Below are 26117 nucleotides of genomic sequence, written 5' to 3'. Positions count from 1 at the left end.
TAACTCGCAAATGGTGAGGTGCTGTTTCTTGTGTTTCTCTATGTTAGTCTGCACACTGAGAAACAGGGGCAGCAAAACAAAACACCCTATAGGACTATGAAACAAATTGTTGTTGTTTAGTCGTTTAGTCGTGTCTGACTTTTCATGACCCCATGGACCAGAGCATGCCAGGCATCCCTGTCTTCCACTGCCTCCCACAGTTTGGTCAAACTCATGCTGGTAGCTTCGAGAACACTGTCCAACCATCTCGTCCTCTGTCGCCCCCTTCTCCTTGTGCCCTCAATCTTTCTCAACATCAGGGTCTTTTCCAGGGAGTCTTCTCTTCTCATGAGGTGGTCAAAGTACTGGAGCCTCAACTTCAGAATCTGCCCTTCCAGTGAGCACTCAGGGCTGATTTCCTTCAGAATGGATAGGTTTGATCTTCTTGCAGTCCATGGGACTCTCAAGAGTCTCCTCCAGCACCATAATTCAAAAGCATCAATTCTTCGGCGATCAGCCTTCTTGATGGTCCAGTTCTCACTTCCATACATCACTACTGGGAAAACAAATAGACGCTTTAAAAAAATCACTTCTGCACTTAATTACTCTGCTGTTACTCATCTGTGGGAAGAAGGCTCTGCATATGATTTTATCACATTTAAATCCCACCCTTCCTCATTGGTTAATCTTCACAACAACCCTACAAGGCCAGTTGGCTGATAGAGACCGCCTTGCCTTGGCAAATCTACTCAGCTTCATGCCTGAGCAGTGTTTAGAACTTATCTCCCTTGCTTATTTCTTTATTTCTTTATCTTTATTTCTTTACCTATTTACCATCTATCTCCTAGAATCATCGAATTGTAGAGTCGGAAGAGACCCAAAGGTTTTCTGGTCTGAGCCTGTGCAATGCAGGGATCTCCACTAAAGCATCCATAACAGATATCGCTTCATATCCCAAAAGTTTAATATCCAAAAATCTCAGCTGTGCAAGAAAATAAAAGGAGAGCAGTGCCAACAACACAAAAAAGCAGGATAAAATGCAGTTCACTCTTTACACTCAAATTAGGGTGTTGCCATATTTCAAAAAGTGATCCTGGCATAAAGGTTGGGGTTTTTTATTTTTGTGTTTGCTAAATTGTTGAGCTCTTGTTTTGTTTTGCCCAAAGTTTTGAGCTTCTTCCCTTTTTTGCAAAATCTCAAAAAAAGAAAGTTTTTGAGCTATTTTTAAAGGAAATTTGCCCCCCCCAAAAAAAAACTCCACTTCCAATATGGGCTGGATTTTCCTGGACATTTTAAATAGAAAAATCTGCCCGGACGCTATTAACAGCAGGTGAAAAGGTAGTACAGTGGTACCTTGGGTTACATACGCTTCAGGTTACATACACTTCAGGTTACAGGCTTCGCTAACCCAGAAATAGTGCTTCAGGTTAAGAATTTTGCTTCAGGATGAGAACAGAAATTGTGCTCCGGCGGTGCGGCAGCAGCAGGAGGCCCCATTAGCTAAAGTGGTGCTTCAGGTTAAGAACAGTTTCAGGTTAAGAACGGACCTCCGGAACGAATTAAGTACTTAACCCGAGGTACCACTGTATATGCCGAAAACATTACATTCTTTCCCATTACACGATATGTTTTACTTAATCCTCTTGGTTTCAACTGAGGGTATTCATCGCTTACACTGAAGGCATGCACCTGAGCTTTGGGTTGTGTACAAAGTTTAAGTATCGCAACCACCACTGTTGCTTCATAGATAAGTGGGGAGGTCAGCAAGCAGCCCGGTGATTCCTGAAGAGTTATGCCACACGGGCGTGGTGCACAAAACGCAGAAGAGACATTGCAAAGGTTGTTCTGTAGGGAACAGAAAAGGCATCCGGGCACTGACTCATACACACCCCAATTTTGTTTTTCACAGGACTTCCTAAAGGTCCCTGCCCAAATCAGGCTGGTGCCACGGAATGAGCAGAGCTCTTTTGTTATTTTTTTGTAGAAAATAAAATAAATAAACCAACTGGAAGCGAGCTTTTGAGCGTCACAGAACTCTTCGTCTGCGCGAAGGTGTTCAGCCTCAGCAGGAACTGCTTGTGTTTTCTTTCGAAACGAAAGCTACTGTAGATGAACCCGTGGTCTGGCTTGGTATCCTGTGTTCCTTTGTGAGTGGAACTGAATTCTTTCTTACTGTTTTTTAGGATGAAGGGTGAGCGCGAACCCTGCAGGGCAATTTTAAGAGGGAACCAAGTGTTCCCCTTTGCTTGCAGGTTTCCCTTTCAGCTGGCTGCGGTTTGCTGACCACCTCTCCTACTGGATGTTGTCACAGCTGCGGAGTTTGCTGAGGCAGGATTAGTCCCCAGCGCTCTCTGCTAGACATGTGACCTTTTGTACACTGTCCTCATTTGACCCACCTTGGATTGGGATGAACCCGTGCTTTCTAAAAATAGCACACCAGGGATTTGGTGGGCGGTTCAACAGAAATACCTGTGGAACCACTGTGGAACGGGACGGAAAATGCAGCCAACTATTGTCTGCTCGTGAAAAAGGAGTACCTGTGCACATATAAGAATTGTGTTAGGTTGTGTAGGTCTCCTGGCAGGATTGCTTGCAGACAGCGAATGTCCCTCAAAGATAATGTTCCGGGTTGGTATCCCTGATAGCGTTTGAGTGAATTGGCACAAAGGTCTGGAATGCTTTTGTTTCAAAGAGGAATTGATTTCTCTCTCTCTCTCTCATTGATCTCTCTCATTCACATGTGGATTATTTCTTCCTATTTAGCAAAATAGGAAGAGACTGCCTTTTCTTATATAGACTCAGCAGGTCACTGCATTTTGCATCATAGTTTTTTTTCTAAAGGCCCCCCCCAATATCAGTAACCCGCTATATAGTAACTCAGAGCAGAGCTTTTAGTATGGCTGACCCTGTTCTTTGAGGAAGAATCCATACTGAGGTCCTGCCAACCTAGCAGTTCGAAAGCACGCCAGTGCAAGTAGATAAATAGGTACCGCTGCAGTGGGAAGGTAAACAGCGTTTTCTTGCGCTCTTGTTTCTGTCACTGTGTCCTATTGCGCTAGAAGCGGTTTAGTCATGCTGGCCACATGACCCGGAAAGCTGTCTGTGGACAAACACCGGCTCCCTCAGCCTGAAAGCGAGATGAGCACCACAACCCCATAGTCGCCTTTGACTTGATTTAACCATCCAGGGGTCCTTTTTCTTTCCTTTTTTTTTTTTACAGGCCCCTGCTGTCTGTACTTCCTGAAAACAATGGGTGATATATCTGTTATTAGAAGCTTCTCCAGATGGATAAAATGTCTTATCTGTTCATTCTTGTAATGTTTTCAAAATCTGTCTTCAGTTGCTCTTGTAGAGTTATCAAAACAATTTTTAGCTCCTTCTTTGGTGTAATTTTTGTAGATCACGTGATGCAATTTTGTGAAATGTGAGTTAGGCTGCATAATACAGTGGTACCTCGGGTTAAGTACTTAATTCATTCCGGAGGTCTGTTCTTAACCTGAAACTGTTCTTAACCTGAAGCACCACTTTAGCTAATGGGGCCTCCTGCTGCCGCTGCGCTGCCAGAGCCCGATTTCTGTTCTTATCCTGAAGCAAAGTTCTTAACCTGAAGCACTATTTCTGGGTTAGCAGAGTGTGTAACCTGAAGCGTATGTAACCTGAAGTGTATGTAAGCCAAGGTACCACTGTAGTACAAGTTCCTGAAGAGAGGCAGACCTTTGTGCTTCAAATTATAAAAGCAAGAATGGGCAACCTGTAGCAACTCCCATCATCCATTGGCTCTGTTGACTGGGGTTGATGGGAGTTGGAGTTCAACAAGGTCTGTGATGGGTCGCAGGTTCCCCTTCTCTGGCATGAAGCTGTGAATGTGGGGGCTGGCATCTTCAAATCCTGTAGCAATGCTGTCGTCCTACCCGAACTGACCTCAGAGCGCCATAGAGATTCCAGAGGATTTTCTTTTGAGTAAACACACCTAGAATTGTGTTGCGGTTTTTTTCACCAATTAAGCAAGGCACACAAGGGAAGTGGTAGTCAGTTTGAAATCTTCCCATGATCCTATTTTGGCTTTTAAGAGCAAGAAGCAGGCAGACGAATAGTTTGCCCCTTGTGTGCAGGAGCAATATGGTACATGGGCTGCCATGTTAGCATCGTTCTAGTGTGTGTGTGAATACAAAAAATGTTATTGTACTAGCCATGGCCATGACAAATCTGAACCAAAAATTAACACAAGCAATAGGGGTGTCGTGCCACAAATAGTGGTCTCTATTTAGATCTCAGCTCACTGCTATATGGTCCATGTTCTTCTTTCTGATCTTTTTTGCTGCCAAAGCGAAAAGAGCGACTTTATGAGTCACTGAAGCATTTACATCACTTAGAAGCCATAGGACTTTCTCTGCCGGGGAGAGACATCTTTCCTGTATGGTCGGTGACAAATCGCCTGCCAGGTCCAATGTATAGCAGGCAATACAGTGGTACCTTGGGTTAAGTACTTAATTCGTTCCGGAGGTCCGTTCTTAACCGGAAACTGTTCTTAACCTGAAGCACCACTTTAGCTATTGGGGCCTCCCACTGCCACCGCGCTGCCAGAGCACGATTTCTGTTCTCATCCTGAAGCAAAGTTCTTAACCTGAGGTACTATTTCTGGGTTAGCGGAGTCTGTAACCTGAAGCATCTGTAATCTGAAGCATATGTAACCCGAGGTACCACTGTAGTAAATAGTGCAATATGTCTTCCACCTGCGATTGCCCGCATATTCAGAGTCTGTCTTCGTATGGTACCCTGTTATATCATCCGTCTAGGATGGTGGAGGGCATAGCTTGAAAACACAGTTCAATAAAAGTGAATCTTACTGAGGCTGGCTGGAGATTCGACAGGTATCCTAGTGTGGATCAGCATTTACTACTCTGAAGTAAGTCCCACTCAGCTCAGTGAAGCATCATTGTAAGGCAAGTTTGCAGAGCATCGAATGATCCCCTTTGATAGCAGTAGGTCTGAAGCAGTGTTTCCCAAACTTGGGTCTCCAGCTGTTTTTGGACTACAGTTCCCATCATCCCTGACCACTGGTCTTGCTAGCAAGGGATGATGGGAAATGTAGTCCAAAAACAGCTGGAAAACCAAGTTTGAGAAACACTGGTTCGAAGTAAACATGCAGATGACCGCGCTGTCAGTTGCACATAGCAGCACAAGGTAAAGGTAAAGGGACCCCTGACCATTAGGTCCAGTCATGGCCGACTCTGGGGTTGTGGCGCTCATCTCGCTTTATTGGCCGAGGGAGCCGGCGTACAGCTTCCGGGTCATGTTTTCTTTTTTCTTTTTTTAATAAATATTTATTAGGAATTTTCCATTTTAGAAAACCAAAAAGAAAAAACAAAAAGAAAAATTAAAAAAACATATACAATTTGCAATCCTTATTTTCTATATCATCTTTCCCTGACTTCCCCATACCTCCCCTTCTTATATTCCCATTCAAATTGTAAATTCAACAAGTTCTTATCCCCATGTTTTCAGCATGACTAAGCCGCTTCTGGCAAACCAGAGCAGCACATGGAAACGCCGTTTACCTTCCCGCCGGAGCGGTACCTATTTATCTACTTGCACTTTGACGTGCTTTCGAACTGCTAGGTTGGCAGGAGCAGGGACTGAGCAACGGGAGCTCACCCTGTCGCGGGGATTCGAACCACCGACCTTCTGATCGGCAAGTCCTAGGCTCTGTGGTTTAACCCACAGTGCCACCCGCCTCCCAGCAGCACAAGATAGGATTGCTTAAATAGAATGGAAATGTACACATTGCTTGGTGGGTGGTGAAAATGACCCAAATCCAGCCCAGAGTTGGCAAAGTGAACCAAGGGGCTTCAGTGTCTCAAATCCAGGCCCGTATCTAGAGAGCGCATTCTGAACATGTTCAAAAGTGCTCTGAAAACAGGAAAACGTGTGAGACAAGCCGGCGACCACCAGGCACTTTCTGGCTCACAGCTGATTTTCTGAGAATGCTCCTTAGCCAACCTTCCTACAAATGGAATTATATTAAAACGTCCTGATTTATCCTCCAACATCAACTTTTGATTCTCTGCGAGAAGACTGTTTAATCAATGGGACGGTGTTTATGAAACCAGGCAGGATATGCCCAGTTTTCAGCACTTCAGATCTTGGCATTGAGTGACATGGTGCACAGTGTGAGAAGGAAACTCTTCTGTGGGTACGAGGGATAACAATTGAATTCCTTGCTGCCCCTTTCCATTTTTTTGTGTATTCTGGGGAAGAAATATCCCTTTGATCTGCCTCTCTCATCTCCCAAGTGTTTCCCAGCCCTTCCTGGAAGCAAATGTTATTGGTACCGTCTGTAGAACGTGTTGCACAATCAGCTTGGCTCGTGTCCTTTGTGGCACCTCTAACTTCACCCTATTTCCCCCCTACACCTCTTTATAATGTCCTGTTATTCTGGAAAGTTGGACATGGAAGGCTGAGAACCAATTTCAGATGAGAGAAATGACATTTGGGTGTGTGTGGTTTTTTCCAATTTGGGCGCAAACACTGGCAGTTCCATGGAACAAGGAGCATGAGACCATAGAGCAGAGGGCTTGGGAAATGTATTGGACTGCAACTCCCATCATTCCCAGCCATGCAGACCGGTGGTAAAGCACGATGGGAGTTGGAGTCCAGTCTGGAGGACCAATGTAGATTTGTTTGGGTACAACATGGAATGATTTCATTGTTTTTACAAAATAGAGGAACATGAGTGGCCTCTGCTTGACTCATTTATCCACTTGCGGGTTTTATGAACAGGAAAAGAAAATTATAGTTAAGTCTCATCGTTCTAGGATTGACTAATCCTCTGTAATCGATCTCATATATTTTCCAGGATTATTTGTACTCATATACGCTCTGGTTTTTTAAAAAGCATTTTCATATTTTAGTTTTGTTTTAATGTATTTTTATTAAAGATTTTCTTGATTTACAGAATTATGTGTAATGTCTCTCTCCCTCGTATTTTTTCATGCAACATTTTTACAAATCAGTTTCATTTGTTGAGACATTAGAAAGAAAAGGGGGAAAGGGGTGGAGGGGGAAAAAGATGAGTGGGGGTGGGGTCAGGTGGCGATGTTTCTATTTTACTTAATATATGTAGGGTTTGAGGTCAGCGTTGCTTGTGCAGGTTCTCTGCTGTTCACTTGTGGTGGTGAGAGAGGTTGGGGTTGGCCTAGGGTGTGGTTGCTTGTAAAAGCGTTTTCATATTCGAGATGTGTGTTGCTATCTTTGCAAGGTTCAGTAAAGTTTTTGAGGTCCTGAGTCTCCCCATTTTCGTGGGTCATGGAGTGTGTTTTGTGTGTATGTGTTATACCACAAATTTGCAACGTTCTCTCCCTTCCGGTTTCCTTACCATGGTGTCTCTGCTTTCTGCAGGTCAAATCGTGCCTGCAAATCGCAACACGCCAAGCCCCATCGATCCAGAGACCATTCAGGTTCCGGTGGGGTATGAACCTGACCCGGCCGATCTCGCTCTCTCCAGCATTCCTGGCCAGGAGATGTTTGACCCCCGGAAGCGCAAGTTCTCCGAGGAGGAACTGAAGCCGCAGCCGATGATTAAGAAAGCCCGCAAAGTCTTCATCCCAGAGGATCTGAAGGTAAATTGGGACCGGTGTCCAACCTGCTGGAAGCTGCTCTGGAGGTCCAGAGAGTAAGGCATGGTCCTAGAGCCATTCTGCTGATTTCCAGATGGACTAAAATGTTCCGGGATTAGGACATAGAATAACATCCTGGAGGGCCACTTGTACCACTTTCAGGGTTAGACAGGGTTTCTTGTTTATGGCCCAGAGAGCAATAAGGTTGTCAAATTGAAGCGCACAGGAACCTTACAAATCAAAACTTTCCCTTCCTGCATTCTATCTAATAGGTCAAATGCAATTAAAAGTGAAACATTAAAATATTATTAAAATAAAAATACACCTTAGATCTCTGATTATTATATTCCTTCCTTCCTTCCTTCCTTCCTTCCTTCCTTCCTTCCTTCCTTCCTTCCTTCTTTCCTTTTTTCTTTCTTTCTTTCCTTCTTTTTTTTTAAAAAAATCTGAGCTGTGTTGCTTTCATTTGACCAGTCTAATCTGTTTCAATTTTTCTGTGTGGCAGGTTTTTATCCCTAGACAAGTGCTTCCTTGGCTCCCTCATTCTCTGGAATGAAAGAAGCTGCTATTTAATCATCCAAAAATAATGTCGGCATATAAGATTTTGAGAGCCAAGTGGATTAAAAGTTAATGAATGGTGAAACTCACAGAGCGAGGGGTGGAATGGGTCTCCAGTTGAAACATCTTAATGGTTGCCCGTAACATGGCATGATCTGAAGGCGCAGGATGTAGCAACTTTGCTGAAGCGAAGCGGGTTTAGGTGTGGTCAATGTTTGGATGGGCAACCATGAATATGGGAAGGGTCCTGGCAGCGGTATAAAAATATCTATAATAAAATCAAGTAGGTATCCTTGAGTTCCCATGTGAGATAAAGGTTTGAGTTCCCTTGGGAAGGAGGACAGGACATAAATATACAGTAATTATAAATATAAATTTATTTCTTGTTTTTATCCAAAGAAAACTATATAAATTGCTCAACTGTAGTAAAGTCGTACCTTGGATCTCGAATGCCTTGGCTCCAGAACAAATCAGCTCCCGAATGATCGAAACCTGGAAGTGAGTGTTCTGGTTTTCGAATGTTCTTTTGGAAGCCGAACGTCCGACGGGGCTTCCGTGGCTTCCTATTGGCTGCAGGAGCTTCCTGCAGCCAATCAGAAGCCGTGCTTTGGTTTTTGAACATTTCGGAAGTTGAATGGACTTCTGGAATAGATTCCGTTCAATTTCCAGGGTACGACTGTAAAACCTTTGAGTTGCAAGGAATATTGAAATTATCAAGGAACACATTTAAAAATAAATAAAATGAACAGTAAAAGATATAACACTAATACCAAAAATAAATAGTCAGGATAATTTAGTTCCCAGCTGCACCATTGTGTCCTTGGGAAATTGCCTAAAATTCTTATCTATGGGATTTGTTGTTTGTAAAACAGGGATAGAGGGGTATGTCTAACAAATCATACATATTCTTAATATTGAGCTGCAGCTTATGGGACGCGGGTGGCACTGTGCTCTAAAACCACAGAGTCTAGGGCTTGCCGATTGGAAGATTGGCGGTTCGAATCCCCGCAACAGGGTGAGGTCCTGTTGCTCGGTCCCTGCTCCTGCCAACCTAGCAGTTCGAAAGCATGTCAAAGTGCAAGTAGATAAATAGGTACCACTCCGGCGGGAAGGTAAATGGTGTTTCCGTGTGCTGCTGTGGTTCGCCTGAAGCGGCTTACTCATGCTGGCCACATGACCCGGAAGTTGTTTGCTTCCCTTGACCAATAAAGCGAGATGAGCACTGCAACCCCAGAGTCGTCCACGACTGGACCTAACAGCCAGGGGTCCCTTTACCCTTTAAGTGCAACTTAAAGTTAAGTAGCTTGGCTCCCAAATGCCCTGGAACTCAGACATTTTGGCTCCCGAACACCCGAAACCCGGAAGCGATTGTTCTGGTTTGCATACATTCTTTTGGAACCTGAACGTCCAACGGGGCTTCCACGGCTTCTGATTGGCTGCAGGAGCTTCCTGCAGCCAATCAGAAGCCACAGTTTGGTTTTCGAACGTTTTGGAAGTCAAACGGACATCCGGAACAGATTCTGTTCGACTTCCAAGGTACGACTGTACTGTAGTTTGCTCGGAAGCCCTTAACCATAGTTTCTCAGTTTGGGCATAAATTAGAAACTGTAGCCAACTATGGCTTCCTGACCTGCTTTCCCCAGTTGCACAAAGGGAGGAACGAAGTAGCTGTGTGCAGGGAAACAAGGCTAATTCATATCTCAGCTTAATAAGTCCAGATAACATCCTAGTGCAACCAGTGCATGCATATTCACCGTGTTCATTTACTGGCTTGCCTCAAGAAACATAAACCTTTGAATACATTGGAACAGTTAGAGGACGGAACCTGGGGAAAACTAAGAGCAGGGAAGCACTGTCAAGCCCCTTGCTTGCTCAGAGGAATTCATGGCTGTCGTTCTAGTTTCTTCTAAGATAGCAGCGAGAGTTGCCCTCGGCTCTTCCCAGAATGTTTGGTCACAGCTTTCTCCCGTTTCCCATGGTGCAGAAGAGTAGTTCTGGAAAGGGGTAAGCAGATTAGGCCGGCCAATCGTCTCTCGGCTGCATGTGATTCTAGATGCCAGCCCTGCTTCTTTCAGGACCGGATTAAAGGATTTGCCTTTGCAATTTGTTAAAATAAAGTTGTACGTGGCCTGGATAAGCCCAGGAATGAACTGAAGTTGAAGCTGGTTTTTGTGTTCTTTTCAGAGATGATGACGGAGATGGGAAATTATAAAGCCAAGATGTAGCCTACGGGGTGTAGGAAGAATGGGAGGGGAAAGAGGGTTTGGGCATATCTCTGGAGCCAGGCTGATGAGATACACTGCAGTCTGGTAGCCACTTACCTGGAAGCAAGCTCCACTGAACTCAGTGGAACTTACTTCTGAGTAGCTTTGTATAGGGTTGCATTGTAAGGATGGTTTCAGAGCATGCAAATGTTACTTTTGGGTAGCTTAAAGTGCTTGCATTTTATTCCAGTCTTCCTCTCTGGGCAACAAGGAGTTGAGGGATATTTTTAAAAAAAATAATATTATAAATTGTGTTCTTGTTTCTCAATTTGATCCTTTTACAGGGTTTTGTATGCTTTATGTGACTTGCTGTTATTTTTACGGATTACAGTTTAGTAATTCTTCGTTGCAATTGATAAGTGCAAACTTTAATTATTATTTGCTGTTATTTAACATTTAATACATTCGAACAGATTATTAGAGATTTTTTTATTTGAGATAAGTTGTCTATTTAAAAGTTAGTGTGACTTTTTTTTTTTGTATTGGATCAGATTGATATTAAGCCTGTGACCGTTTCTGTTTTGTTGTTTCTTCAGCTTGCAAATTGCCTTCTGTGTATAGTAATAGAGAAAGGCGGTATACAAATTGAAAGTGAACTAAAACATTCAGAAAAGAGTGTTTCAGAAATGAAACATTCAGAAATGAAATGGAACATTCACAAAAAGTATGCATAAACATGAGCGTTAGAGACTTAAAACAAGAACAACAGAAACCCGTACTACTTGGGATGTTCAGATCTGGTCTGCATACAGACCATACCTTTAAAGAAATCCTACCAGGAATCCTGGAAACTGTAGTTTTACCCCCACAGCACCTTTAACAATAGGCTGAGAATTCTTTGTGTGATAACTACTACTACTACTACTACTACTACTACTACTACTACTACTTATTATTATTATTTATACCCCGCTCTGGACAGCTCCCAACAGAATATTAAAAATTCGATAAAACGTCAAACGTCAAAAACTTCCCTAAGCAGGGCTGCCTTCAAACGACTTCTAAAAGTCAGATAGTTGCTTACTTCCTTGACATCTGATGAGAGGGTGCCACCACCGAAAAGGCCCTCTGCCTGGTTCCCTGTAACCTCACTTCTCGCAGTGAGGGAACCTCCAGAAGGTCCTCGGAGCTGGACCTCAGTCTCCGGGCTGAACGATGGGGGTGGAGAGGCTCCTTCGGGTATACAGGACCGAGGCTGTTTAGGGCTTTAAAGGTCAGCACCGACACTTTGAATTGTGTTCTGAAATGTACTGGGAGCCAGCGTAGGTCTTTCGGGGCTGGTGTTACATGGTACCGGCGGCCGCTCCCAGTCCCCAGTATGACATGTATGCAGCCAAGGCCAAGCAGAATATGTTTAGCCCTGCCAGTAGAAGTGTGCTCTGCCGACCCTTCCCTGGTGCCTTGTAGCCGAAGCTCTGTTAATCTGCTGAAGTCTAACGCTGCCTTTCTCCCTTTCTGTGATTAATGAGCAGGATGACAAATACTGGGCAAGACGCAGAAAGAACAACATGGCTGCCAAGCGGTCCAGAGACGCTCGGAGGCTGAAGGAGAACCAGATTGCCATTCGCGCCTCGTTTCTGGAGAAGGAGAACTCCGCTCTGCGCCAGGAGGTGGCCGATCTACGGAAAGAGCTGGGCAAATGCAAGAATGTCCTCGCCAAATATGAAGCCCGGCATGGTCCTCTGTAAATGGCATTCCCACCCACCCCTTTCTGCCCTCCCTTTCTCCCCCTCCCTCTTCTTTCTTTTCTTTTCTTTTCTTTTCTTTCTATTTTTCTTTTCGGTGGGTTGGCATTTGAATCGATGGACAGTGTGTTTATTGCTTGATAGCACCACACCCAAACGCCCCCAACCTTTCACCATCAGCACTTTACCAGGAAAACAGAAGCAAAACGGAAAAAAAACAGCGTACAACTTTTTCTTCTTCTATGTGCGTACACGCATGCGCGGGTCTGTGTATGTGTGGGCGTGTGTGCATGTTCACCTCAGCACTCCCCATTTTTATGGAAATGGAAGGGTGACCCGTTTTCACTGGGACTGCTGAAACCTGCCATAGTTAAGCTTTTCATTAAATAATTAAATATTTTCCAGTGCTGCTTTGAACTAGGTTTTATTATTATTATTATTATTATTATTACTATTGTTATTATTTTACCCTTTTGCCATTCTCTTGATTTAATTTCGAAAACGAGAACGGAAAGAATGAAACGCGCTATAAACGGAGGAGGAAGAAAACAAAGCCTAGCCTCCCCGAATCTATTGTTTAAATATGCCTAATCAGACATTTTTAACTTGCTACTGCAAATGCACAAATGATATTTTAATGCTACACTGCAGAAATATTTAATTTATAGATTTTTCTCCTTTTGTTTTGTTGTGTTCTTAAGCTTTGGTGATTAAAAAAAAGAAGATGTATTCAGGCTCGCACTGCTGCTGATAGTTTTCTCGGTAGATCTCGTAAGAAACAGCTGATAGTTTCCTTTCATGGCTCTAAAACCCAAAAACTGCAAATAAATCACAGGGAGTGTTATTTTTTGTTTTGTTTTGCACAGCCTGAACCTAAGCAATAATCCTCTTGTGCACTCTGGTATGTTACTTGCAATGTTCCAGGTGGACATAGGATCACCTGCCCTACCTGATAAGATAATTTTCCACTGGGTTTTCCTTTGTAATTTGTAAAAAACTTCTTGATAGGCTGCTACAAGAACCTCTCAAACATGGTTTGGTTTTTAATTACTGGAAGCCGTCCCCACTGAGCAATTCAAATGCTCAAACAGAAAAGTGGGGGGATAAGTTTTCTAAAGCAGTCAAGCGATGGTGCAGGCAGAAGGTGCACTTAGAGGGCCAGTCTAGGCATTTTGCCACCTTATGACAAATCAAAGTCTTGCTCCCCCTGCTGGTGCCATACGCTGAGCACAACGTTAACGTTATCAAGTGCTGACGTAGGATACTGTTCTGTTAAAAATTGCCCGTTAACTTCTTTTACACTTCCATACAGCTATGTCTGCCCTCTAGTGAGGGGTGTGTCTGTGCAGAAATCAAAAGGCTGTTGACTGCAGGAACGAGGAGAGGCCTTTGGCTCGCTGGATGTTGCCGGACTACAACTCCCATCATCCTTGGCCATTGGCCACACTTGCTGTGGCTAATGGGAGTTGGAGTCTGGGAGCAACTGGAGGGCTACAACTTTCCCGTTGCTGCTGCATGGGATATTCAACCCAGCCATCGAGCTGCTCTGCTGCCCCTATGGACCTCCTCCAAAATTGCAGGCTGCTACAGTTTGTCAAGGTGGTGACAGCCGAAACAGGCAGCTCTCAGATTGTGGCACCACAAGAGGTTGTGTAGTTTTACCTCCACAGTTGGGCCAGCCTGGTTCAAATATACTGCTGTGCTTGCAGATGTCCACCCCCTTCCCCCAAAACTGAAAGTATAACTGGTCCAGACTCCTATGGCAACATCAATTCCCTATTAATGGGGAGAGGATGAGGTTGTGTTTGGACTCAGCCCCACACCTGCCCCATTCCTCAAATAGCCCACTGGTGTTAATAGGGCATAATGGGGCAGTGATTGCCCTTGCTGGATTGGGGCGCAAAAGGCACGTGGCAATTCGTTGGCAAGAGAACAAAAACGAAAACTTTCAAATATTCACTGCTTTTGGAGTTTGGAGGGTTTATTGTTATTATTGCTGTTGCGATTGTTATTTCCTTTGCCATTTGCATTTTTTCAAGTCCTGTTTATGTGATTAAAGACTTTAAATTCAGCTCTATATTCAACTTTTCTGTAAAATACTTTCTGTGGACTTCTCCCTTGCTGTTTCTCCAGATTCTTTTGACTTGGCGAGAAGTCACTTTTTGCAAAACCTACTTTTCCTTGAGATGTTTTGTTTCCGATTGTATCATAAAAGCGATGGCTCTCAAACTTTCTCCTGTTGTTTTCCGCTTTTTGTTCTCATTTTGCTTTCGAAACTTGTGTTATATTATAGTGGACTTTCTGCAGGAGATTTTTTTTAAAAAGTGAATGTAGGAGATGCAGGTCTGTGTGGAAAGGTGATGGTGTTGTCATACTGTGGCGAACCCAATCCATACAAATGTTTTCTGAAGACCAAAAGAACACGATTATTACGATATGTATAAAGTTTCTAGAGAATCATTAGAGTGTGTTTTTTTTGTACAGTATTTTTCAAGGATGAATGCTGATTGTGTATTTTGAGAGAGAGAGAGAGAACATATATCACAGCGAGGAGAAATAAAAAGAAATTATTCCACGTTTAAGGCAGAGCAAAGATATATATCTATATATTCGTTAGCATTGTACAGAGAGGAGAAGCTTCTAGATTTGTTGTTCCCCTTTCCCCCTTGAGATCTTTCTTATTTTTTGCTTACCACTGAGACTTTGGAAGGGTTTTGTGCTTTACGTTGGGGCACGATCCATCGCCATGTGGGTGCAGCCGCTTGCACGCGAAGAGATCGCATTGGGTTGAATCGGGCACTGCTGTTCCTTGCGCTCCTCAGCACGTGCCACCTTGGCGCATGCTCAGAGGATGAACACTGCGCACGTGGGCGACCATGGGCCGGATTGAGACAGGGAGTCGTGCAATATATTCGTTTCTTGGTTCAGGGCGCTGCAGTGTATGAACGCCGCTAAAGGGAACATACCTCACTGGGTCTTTGCGGAATTCCTCCGTGCATAGCTGGCCTTGCCCACATTCGGATGGATTGTGCCCTAAACATTTTATGAAAGTTAAAAAACAAAAAAAACACGGTTCTCCAGGGTCCTTTGTATTTCTAATAAATAAATAACTGTTTTCCCATTCATGTAATGAGGATGGTTTTTTTCCCAACAACAATGCAGTGAGTCCCATTTACCAAGGAAAAAAGGCACAAAATACTCTGTGATGCTCATCACAGGGCTTAAGTTAAACAGCATCTTGCCCGAAACAGTAATAAAGCTTGCACATTCTCTGCCTTCTTTCACATTTCACATTTGCTGCTGTGGCAAGGTGTCGCCTCCACCCTGAGGAGCATCCTTTTTGTGTGACTTCCTCTTCTTTTGTTCATGTATACACTTCACAAACCCATTGGTTCTTTAGAGTGAGGCAGGTTTCCCAAATAATAATACCACATTTTTCCGTGTATAAGACTATATTTTTTCCTAAATTTTTGAAGTTTAAAATAAGGGATCGTCTTATACACAGATCGTGCATAGTGCATTTTCTTACTTTGGGGTTTTAAAAAAATAGGGGTTGTCTTATACTTGGGGGCGTCTTATACACGGAAAAATACGGTAATTTCTTAAATTTGTAAACACACACACACACACACACACACACACACACACACACACACCATCTAACTGGGTTGCCCCAGCCACTCTGGGTGGCTCCCAACAGAGGACAAAAACAGAATAAAACTTCAAACATTAAAAACTTCCCTAAACAAGGCTGCCTTCAGATGTCTCCTAAAAGTCAGATAGTTGTTTGTTTCCTTTACATCTGATGGGAGGGCATTCCACAGGGCGGGCGCCACTACCGAGAAGTCCCTCTGCTTGGTTCCCTGTAACCTCACTTCTCACAGGGAGGGAATCGCCAGAAGGCCCTTGGAGCTGGACCTCAGTGTCTGGGCTGAACGATGGGGGTGGAGACGCTCCTTCAGGTATACTGGACCGAGGCCGTTTAGGGCTTTAAAGGTCAGCACCAACACTTTGAACTGTGCTCGGAAATGTACTGGGAGCCAATGTAGGTCTTTCAGGACCGGTGTTATATGGTCAGGGCGGCCACTCCCAGTCTCCTGCCGCTTTCTGGATTAGTTGTAAGGAAGGTCAAGCTGTGGAGTCTCCTGGATGACTTCCTGATGAACATCTCTATTGAAGAAGGAGACTGTAAGCTTCATGCACCATCCTTGGGGACAATTCACATATTACACAGAGGCACACCATGCTTTGCCGCTCAGTGCTTTTTTCCACAACAAGGAGGTCTAGCCATCCATAGCTTCTTAAGGAGCAACACCACATTTGTCACCTCTATGCCTGACATTTTCAGATGTCGGTGCTATTTTTCTAGAAAAAGAGGTGCCGGAACTCACCATGAATGCCTCCCTTATTCTATTACTACTACTACTACTACTACTACTACTACTACTACTACTACTACTACAGTGGTACCTCGGGTTAAATACTTAATTCGTTCCGGAGGTCCATTCTTAACCTGAAACTGTTCTTAACCTGAAGCACCACTTTAGCTAATGGGGCCTCTCGCTGCCGCTCTAGTGAGTTCCAGCTAAAAGAAAACTGTCAGAAGTTAAGCTGAAAATTGCAATGTATGCGACGGGTCTCGGGTGCTTTTAATTCCTGTTGAAATTATAAGGTACACTGGGTGGTATTGAACTTTTACTCATAGTCATGCTCATTCATTTCAGTGGGTCTACTCTGTGTAAAACCTAGCTGACCTGAATTGCACCCTTTTGTGTGGATTCTTGGGGCCAGGGTCATAACCCATTGCCTGTGGGTTATGACTTTCCGACTCGTGAAACACTGATTCTGCCATTTCCTTGCCCACCTCATTCTGTCTCTGGTTGAGCACCAGGTCAGGCCCAGCCAGGTGAATTATCTGTATTATGGTTTGCCATTGTTACACTCAAACAGGCCAGAACAGTTATTTCCTTGTCATGATGAGGCTTGCTCTAACAAAGTAAAAACAAAAACAGGCGTACATTATTTGTACATCAGGAAATTATGGTGCTACGGGTTTCTCGAGAATTGCTTTCTTCTCAATCGCTTGTTTATTCCAATAAAACGCGCCTTATTCTGAAGGTGATTTTTTAGTCAAAAGGTATTTTAGTCAAAAATACACCTTATTGTGGCATAGGCAATTTTGATTTCCCATTATTATGCAGATTTCCTGGAGAGGGTTTTGCCCCTCAGAAAAATGTACCACTTGTAATTTCTACGGACCATTATTCCAGTGGAGGGAATACGTTGTAGCTATTTAGAATGTAAGCTATTCTTTACTGGCCAGTAAAAAAAAAAGAAAAAGGAAAAAGTTATTTAATAATAAATTTAAAAATCCCACCGTCTGTAAAAACGAAAGTCATAGATGCAACCCAAACAAAGATAAAAGTTCCGTGGAGTCCCATTGAGTTCAGTGTGGGAGGAGAGCACATATTCAAACTCCCTCCTATTGAAACCAATGAGACTTAATAGTGCTTAACTCTGGCTGATTCATGCTCAGGTTCCTGTTTTTTTAAAAATGCCCTTAAAAAAGACAATGCCAGGCTGTGGGCACATTTCAGGGAGCAAAAAAGAAAAGGGGGAAAAAGGCCTTTTAAAAAGTATAATTCTCAAGTTTCTATGGCGGAATGCACACGACTGTTTCACGTGGTGACTGCGACATGATGTTTGAATATGACTGCAGGCGCTGATCTGATGTCTGCCATGGGTGTTTTGATTCTCCAATGTGCAATAGGTTGGGAGGAAAGGACTCGAGGTTACAGTGTCCATAAGGAATAATGTAGGGAACCTGGTGGATGTTTTCAGACTCCAGCTCCCATCATCCCTGTCTAGAATGGCCAATAGAGACGTTGGGAGTTACATATGGGAGTTGGGAGGGTCACACATCCCCTGTCCCTGGCGTAGAACCTACATACCCTGGAAAAGTGTTAGTGATACCACAATTCTTCACAAGTCTAATCAGACATAAATCCCACTGGGTAAGTAGGTATAGGACTGCAACTATAGAAGAAAAAAATAACTTTGGCATGCGGTAAACCAGGGTTTCCCAAACTTGGGTCTCCTGTTTTTGGACTACAACTCCCATCATTCCTAGCTAGTAGGACCAGTGGTCAGGGATGATGGGAATTGTAGTTGGAGACCCAAGTGATAAGCCAATAACATGACTGCTTTACCAAACTCAGCCTAAATTTTTGGGTTGGGTGAATCAGTCCTTTTTGCATCTTTAGTTGCTAGACTTCAGCGGAGCCTTTAGAGGCATTAAAGAAATACATATGGCATATATATATATATATATATATATATTTGCTTTCGTAGATTTTCACGGGTACAGGAATGCAGGTTTTGGTGTCTTCGGGTGTCTTCCCGTGTAAGAGTTGGGGTGTCTAGGCGACGTTTCGACGAGGTCTCACTCGTCATCTTCAGGCTGGTGCTTTCGGCTTCTTGTTACTAGAACAGAGGGCTCTGTTCTAGTAACAAGAAGCCGAAAGCACCAGCCTGAAGATGACGAGTGAGACCTCGTCGAAACGTCGCCTAGACACCCCAACTCTTACACGAGAAGACACCCGAAGACACCAAAACCTGCATATATATATATATATATATATATATATATATATATATATATATACACATGCAAGACATAAAGTTCTGCTGCAGACTTCGTGGTCTTGTATGCCCTGCTCTTTTAAAAGCTTATTTTCAGAAGCAATGACTTATGGTTCCAGGTAAACTTTGAATTTTCCAGGCAGAGCGGTTAGGGGTACATTCGATTACCGGTAAGTTCGGTTATACCGCACAAATTATACAAATTATACAATGCCTATATTTCGCGGCATTGAGCATGTGGTGAAGCAATCGCTTCACCTCTTAACTCTGTACCCGTTGCTTGGTCTGCAAACCCTCAAGGCGAATTTCCTGCAGCTTCTGAGAGGATTCCCACTTTGGCCGGCCGGCTGACCTCACAGCTGGCCCACCAAAGCACACTGGTGGCCAACTTATTTGGAAGGATGAAGCAAGTCAAAGCAACAAGCCAGGTGCCAGGAAAATAACAGGCACGATCTCAAGGGACGGGTGGCTGCTATTAGACTGCATCGTGGCACAGAACCCACTGGCAAAAGTTCCATGACCCGATCCCATGGCAGAACTGGGTTTTGTTCTGATTGGTGACTCTGTAACTCTGGTCAGCAATTTGACAGGCTGGAGGGCCAATCTAAGACAGATGGCCGTGTGGGGATACGAAGAGATATCCCTTCTAAAATCTCCAGACTGGCACATCTGCTGGGAGGGAGGTTACAGGAAACCAGTAACTGGAAGCCTGGCTATGGCTAAAAGGCTCTCTATACCTGACGGTTGTCAATAACCCAAGTCTGGCCTGGTACCATGAACTGTCTGCCCCTGCTGTATAGGATTTGAGATCACACATCATTCCATGAGAGTCAGGTGTATGTAAAGGAGCAAAACTTAGCCTTATCTTTTGAGCTGATGTTTCTTCTCCTGCGATACCAGCCATTGTTTTTACTCAGGAGTGTGTGTGTGTGTGTGTGTGTGTGAGAGAGAGAGAGAGAGAGAGAGAGAGAGAGAGAGAGGGAGGGAGATTGTGAGGTTGGATTAGCGCATGCATGTACTTTGAAAAAAGGAATATTGAGTTTGCATATTATTCTTTTAACTTGGAAAAGGATATAAAACAAAATACTGGATCTGGACTATTCCTTGAAATCAGTCCCATTGAAATCAGTGCAAGAAGTTGAGTCATGACAGGCCTTGCGTCCCACTGATTTTTTTGTGTCCAAAATAAGTGAACTTAGTCCGGTACCAATCTTTTTTTTCTCTTGCTCTCTCCCATGATCGACCACTGTATTTCTGGCAACACCACAAGACCACCTCTGTTAACAGGATTTGAACAAATAAGATCAAATTTAATGTACGTCATGAAATGGATTGCGTTCTGTATGCTTTTCAGCCCAAATCTTTCTGTCTGTTATTCTTTAATGTTTAATAAAATCATTTAATTTTTTTCTCCTCTTGAGTGTCGATTTCTTTTCATGCATCAGGATGGGGAGGTGAACAGCCTGCACCCAAAGTTTTTGGTGGGATTTGGCACGGTCATTAGCGACAGTGTTTCTTTATAAAGAGCCTGTGTAATTTTCTGGAAAGTGATCAGTTTGGAGCAAAGAGACCAGTATCAATATCCTCACCCATCCATGAAGCCCAGTGGGTGTCCTTGAAGCATCTTCTATCTCCACTTATTCTACCTTGCAGAGCAAGGTATATATATGTTTTCAGTTACATTCCAATAATAGCCTCATTATAACAATGCCAAATTATCATACAGTTACTAATACCAATCATTCAAATACCTAATTATATAATTCAGGTGGCCCCCTAAGTGCTAGAATTGATGGTTTGATGGTTTACTTTATTTCTCCATTCCAGAATCTTTTTAATTTCAGTTGCGCTCCAGTCAAATTAACAATCCCCTATACAACAACTGCAATATTGACAACTTCCATTCATATTGACACATTAAATAATATATAAATCTACAAGTGATGCACTCAAACTGTATCCTTGTTCTTCCTGTGTGTGACAATCTTTCTGTCGGTGATGTTTCTTCCTGTCCTTGTAAAATATTATGCCTATCTTTTCCCAGTTGTTGCTGTTCTCCATCATGCCTTGGGCGGAGCTAATATACCATTATTGTTTCAGAAATTCTCCATCGCTCCATTCTGTGCTTCGTTGTTTTGCAACTTTAACAACAGCTGCAAAAATCACTCTGTCCCAATAAATAATCTGTCTTTGCCATTTTCCCTCTCAGCCTGGGAAGGAGAGTGATCTGTCGAACTACAAATAACTCAGTAATGAAGCTCATCAACTCCTTGGCAAGCTTGCAGATTCCTAAAATAGGCTGCAATATTCCAAGACCTAGAGCATTGATATTGTATATAAAATGTTCCAGGTTCAATCCCTGGCATCACCAGGTTGGGCCAGGAAATAACCTGTCTGAAACCCTGAAGAGCTGCTTATCATCATCATCAAACCTTGGCATCACATACAAACATTCAGAATAAATAGGCCAGTGCGATCTCGTCGCCATTTCAACAGTACAGTCATTTGCCAAAGGGAAGAAGAGGCGAACAATCTATTTCATCTCTGTGGGTCTCCAGCAAGGGCAGGATCCTGTTGCATACTTCAGCGACAAAAAAATCAAATAGAGGAACTTAGCTACTGTCTTGGTGAGCACCTGGTCTTTCCCCTATAATAAGAAGCATATAACCTCTGACTCTGGTTTCCATATCGGAATACATAGACGGTCTAGAAATTGTTGGCGGAGATCAACATACATTTTACATTTAAGGGCCATGTGACCTACAGTTTCCACCAGGTGGGCATCGCATGGGCAGATCCTATCTCTTTCTGCCAAACCCGCAGAATTACCCCAAAGGAGGTTAGAAGGATTAGGATTGAACCTAGCCAGCGAAAAAGCCCTTTCTTGCAGGTGAAACAAAAATTGTAAATAATTAAGGTTAAATTACTGCGCCCAAGAGAGCCGAAAATAAAGAGGGGAACATTTTTTTTCTGCAGTTGAGATTGGTTCCTGGCGATCTATGTCCCACAGCCTAGTTTTTAACATGGCCTTGGCGACTGGAAAAGCCACAGCACCCAGGAGATCCTCTGAAAGCCCGAGTTGCCGTATCTTTGTGCAAAACAGTTGTAGCCCTGGGGAAGGGAAGGAGTCTGGCAGAACTTTGCTAAGTAAAGTATCTTTGTCGGCTGAAAAACAAATGTTTAGCCAGCATAAAAGAAGTCCTGGCAACTGTATCTAGCTTATGTTGGCCTCCCTCTAAACACAGGGCTGTGTAAGGTACACAGCGTGGGACAGGGAAAATCTTAAATAGAAGGGCTGCCTGCACTCGTTCCACTGACTAGATAAACCCTGACATCCAGATTGAAATTCCATAGAGCAGTTGAGCTCTAACTTTAGCTGCTTATCAGTGTAGACCAGGCAGGTCCAACTCCCAAGAGATTGTGATCTCAACCCACTATTAAAAAACTGGCAGTGATTTACCCATTGGATTGACCAAAGTTGTGGAGCTTTTTGGGGGGGCGACAGACCAGAGTTGCTGAGGTTTTTTCCCTTTTGGGGCGATCAATTAGGATCCCGCGATCGACCAGGGATGCCCAGTGATCAGCCATTACATTACTATCAACTGGTTGGACATGCCTGGTGTAGACCATGTAAATTGGTCCATTGATCTGACTTGGTACAAGGTGATGTTTCTATGATACAAAATATGATAAATATAAACATCTCTCAAGTAAGCCCTACTACTCTAGAACAGGTAAGTACTGGCAAGGTTAGGTGCCCTCAGGATGACAGCAGCAAGTTAAATTGCCACCCCAAAAGTTTCTTCATGTGGGAAGGTCAGCTGGGATTGATTCTGGCATCTCACCAACTATTTAATACCTATTGGTACAACTTCTGTACGCAACAGGAGATAGGAGCTATAACTATTTAATCATAGATGAGTTGGCAGCAAAGCTGGCGAGCTGCATTTTAATTCCCTTCACCTAATAAATCTAGCCCAAACTGATCACATGAATCGCTTCAGTTGCACTTGGGAACTAGATCTTGAAACCTTGGTCAGTGTGGTGTAGTGCCAGTGTGGTGTTGTGGTTAAGAACGACAGACTCATAATCTGGGGAACCAGGTTCGCGTCTCCGCTCCTCCACATGCAGCTGCTGGGTGACCTTGGGCTAGTCACACTTCTCTGACGTCTCTCAGCCCCACTCACCTCACAGAGTGTTTGTTGTGGGGGAGGACGGGAAAGAAGAATGTTAGCCGCTTTGAGACTCCTTCGGGTAGTGATAAAGCGGGATATCAAACCCAAACTCTTTTTGGGTACTGTGTAATGAGTTTTGAACTTTGGTAAGAATCTTGCATTTGGGGGATTTAGATATTTGCCTCGTTTATTCCACTAGAGACTCCGTGGTACAACAAAAGTGGGTGATCAAAAGCTTGTAACAATTTAAGGCCAATTACACCCCATTCCTGACTTGTCACCACCCAGATTGTCCCAGTGACAAAACAGAGGCGCACAACCTGCAAGTTTTATCTATTTTTACTTTAAAAAAACAACCACCAAAGTGTGACCTTTCTCATGCGTTCCTACTAGGCAACCAGGAGAGAGAAAGCACTCGACTTTCTGTTCCTATTTGGGTCATGTGTAAATGTTGGCCTCAGCGGGGTTTTGACACTGTAATGTAGCTTGAGGCAAATTTCTGCATGGCTGAAGTAAAAGAAGTGTTAGCACTCTGGGATTCTGCATCACTAGACATTCATAGGGGAAGCAAAGCATGAGGATTGCCAAACCCTCTTCTGCCCAGCTCCCCACTTACCCATCAACAAGTGGTTAACAGAGGTTGTTTCATAGTTTAATAAAGCGTTGTGTGACAACGTACTTTCTTTTATCTGGGCTAAATCTTCCAACATTCAGTCTGGAGAACCGGCCCCACTGAGAAATGAATCCTTTTTATTTTATTTATGATTTTCAATTTTATACATTTCAATAATTTTACAATCATTTTAACATTTCAGAACTCAACTTCCTTCCCCCCTTTTCTGCGGTTCCTTAAATTTTTAAGCATATTCCAAATTAACTTAATTTACTCGTTTATTCATCTACAGTTGTACCTTGGTTCTCAAACGCTCCCGAATGATCGAAAACCAAAAGTGAATGTTCCAATTTTCGAACGTTCTTTTTGAACCTGGAGGTCTCACAGGGCTTCCATGGCTTCTGATTGGCTGCAGAAGCTTCCTGCAGTAACATTCCTGCAAGTAACATTCTTGCTGCCGTAGTTGCATACATGAATAAATTTCTATACAGTTTGAGTAGTTCCGTCCCTATAATTCCCAAAAGGAAAGCTTTTGGGTGTGTGTGTTTTTTACAAACATTATTTTAAACATCTTTTTCAATTCATTATACAGTGTGTCAGGGGTTCAGGAGCAGAGGCGAGGGCAAGGGAGGAAACAGAGAGCGAGGGGGAGGAGGCAGAGGAAAAGATGAGTGATGACGACGACCCGAGATCTCCGAGTCTTTCCAGTGAATCAGAAGATTCACAGAAAGGAGCACCGGTGGCCAGAACAAGGGGGGAACCTAGGGGGACACCCCAGGAAGAAGGGTCCAGAGGGGGCTCAGAGGGGAGCAGTTGGAAATCGGGACCAGCGTCACCAACAGAGAGCAGGGGAGAAGAAGGGCGCCAGGTATCAAGCGCTGGCAGCTCGCAACAGGAGGGAGGGCACGAGTCAGGAGTGGCCACACCTCCATCGGGGAGCGAAGAAACGGTCAGGCGGAAAGTGGAAGGTTGGGCGCACGCGCCAAGTTCAAATGCACAGGAAGGTGGCGCAGTAAGCAGCCCAGAAAGGGAGCCAGGTCCTAAAGCCCGGCGCAAGGAGACAGGAGGGTCCGGGGGGTCCGCGTCAGAAGAATCCCGGAAGGAAGAGACCACGGGGGGCAGAGGGACCCAGAGAAGAACGGTCAGGCGGAAAAGGTGGAGTAAGACTAGGTTAGTAAGCTGGTGCACAGGGGGCGGAGACTCAGACGGAGCTTCGCCGGTCTAACCCATAAGACGTAGAGCTGCACGCAGCAGCTTGAGAATGGAAACTGTAACTCAATAAAGACTTTTATAAAGTGAACGCTGGCTAGCGTGATCCTCTGTGAGCTAGGATCTGGAAGCAGCTCTTACACAGTGGTACCATGGTTCTCGAATTTAATCTGTTCTGGGAGTCCGTTCGACTCCCGAAACTGTTCGAAAACCAGGGCGCGGGTTCCAATTGGCTGCAGGAGCTTCCTGCAGGATCTTCCTGCAGCCAATCAGAAGCCGCGGAAGCCACGTCGGACATTCGGCTTCCGAAAAAATGTTCACAAACTGGAACACTCACTTCTGGGTTTGCGGCGTTCAGGAGCCGATTTGTTCAGGAGCCAAGCCGTTTGACTACCAAGATACCGCTGTATATCATTTCCCAGTGAGCTTTAACCTCACTACAAGAAATGAATCATTGAGGAAGTATTTATTTAGGTAAAGCTCACTCATTAGGCAAGGCAGGAGCACAGTGGTACCAGCAAAATGGCAAATGAGATAGGAGGTGGATCCTGCAATAATTAAAATGGCTTATCTATGGAGCAACATGGAATGGGACAAGCAGGGAGATAAGAGGGAGAATACTGTATTTTTCCATGTATAACACACCCCCATGTATATGATGACCCCTGTTGTGGAGTTTTTTTGAGGAGGGGGAGATTGCCCAGAGTTGTTCTGCTTTTGGGGGAACCAATCACTCTACTGACCAATCACTCTACTGACTGCTCGCCACTGCAAATTGCATGCATCGCCGCCGCCACCAATCATCTGCTCACTTGCCACAAAAGCCCACCTGCAAACTAGACAGTACAACAGCCGACTGCATGTACGCCATGTCGCAGCCATAAATCGACCGCCCAATTGCCACAGCTGCAGCCAATCATCAGCAGGCATTGCCACAGCAACCAATCACATGCCCAATCACCGCTGCCAATCTCCTGCTGGCTGCTGCCACCAATCGCCCGTCCCCCCTCTGCTATCCGTGTATAAGAGCACTCACAATTTTTGCCTAGATTCTAAGGAAAAAATACCGTCTTATACACGGAAAAATACGGTAATTAAGGGAGTGGAAATGGGAGCTGTGAAGTCATGACAAACAAGAGGATCAAGGTAGGGAGCAATCACAAGTTCTAAGTCATCCTCACCTTGTTTGACCTTCACATGTCATCACTGGGGATCAGATAAAACCAGCCAGGTAGTTAATTTCTTTATCTTTCTTGGGGATCAATTTTTTCCCCTTCTTGACTTGTTGACATTCTCTGTTACTTGCCCAAGACTTTTTCCAGGTGTGTCCCAAGAAATGCTGCTTCTGTAAAGTGCCTCCACAAAGTGCTCTCAAG

At 44.0% G+C, this 26117-nt stretch overlaps 1 protein-coding gene and 1 long non-coding RNA gene across 3 annotated transcripts in view; one reads left to right on the top strand and one right to left on the bottom strand.

The window, feature by feature from the left end:
* HLF (HLF transcription factor, PAR bZIP family member) overlaps nucleotides 1-14415 on the top strand; it is a 66870-nt gene extending 52455 nt beyond the window's left edge. Inside the window, exons 3-4 of one of the 2 annotated variants that reach the window (XM_081181543.1) lie at nucleotides 7378-7598; nucleotides 11887-14415. In XM_081181543.1, the coding sequence (XP_081037669.1) occupies nucleotides 7378-7598; nucleotides 11887-12105 (440 nt within the window). In that variant the 3' untranslated portion in view covers nucleotides 12106-14415. The remainder of the gene's footprint in view (nucleotides 1-7377; nucleotides 7599-11886) is intronic. The other variant, XM_081181544.1, reaches the window with a different exon arrangement.
* The window catches only part of LOC308580243, a 91535-nt gene continuing 78361 nt past the window's right edge, over nucleotides 12944-26117 (bottom strand). Inside the window, exon 2 of the long non-coding RNA XR_014004743.1 lies at nucleotides 12944-16671. This is a non-coding gene — a long non-coding RNA (uncharacterized lncRNA). The remainder of the gene's footprint in view (nucleotides 16672-26117) is intronic.

Source organism: Podarcis bocagei (genome assembly GCF_964188305.1).
Source record: "Podarcis bocagei genome assembly, chromosome: 2".
Lineage (NCBI taxonomy): Eukaryota > Metazoa > Chordata > Lepidosauria > Squamata > Lacertidae > Podarcis > Podarcis bocagei.
Note: the sequence above shows the minus strand (reverse complement) of the source record. Positions and strands in the feature narration are given on the sequence as shown.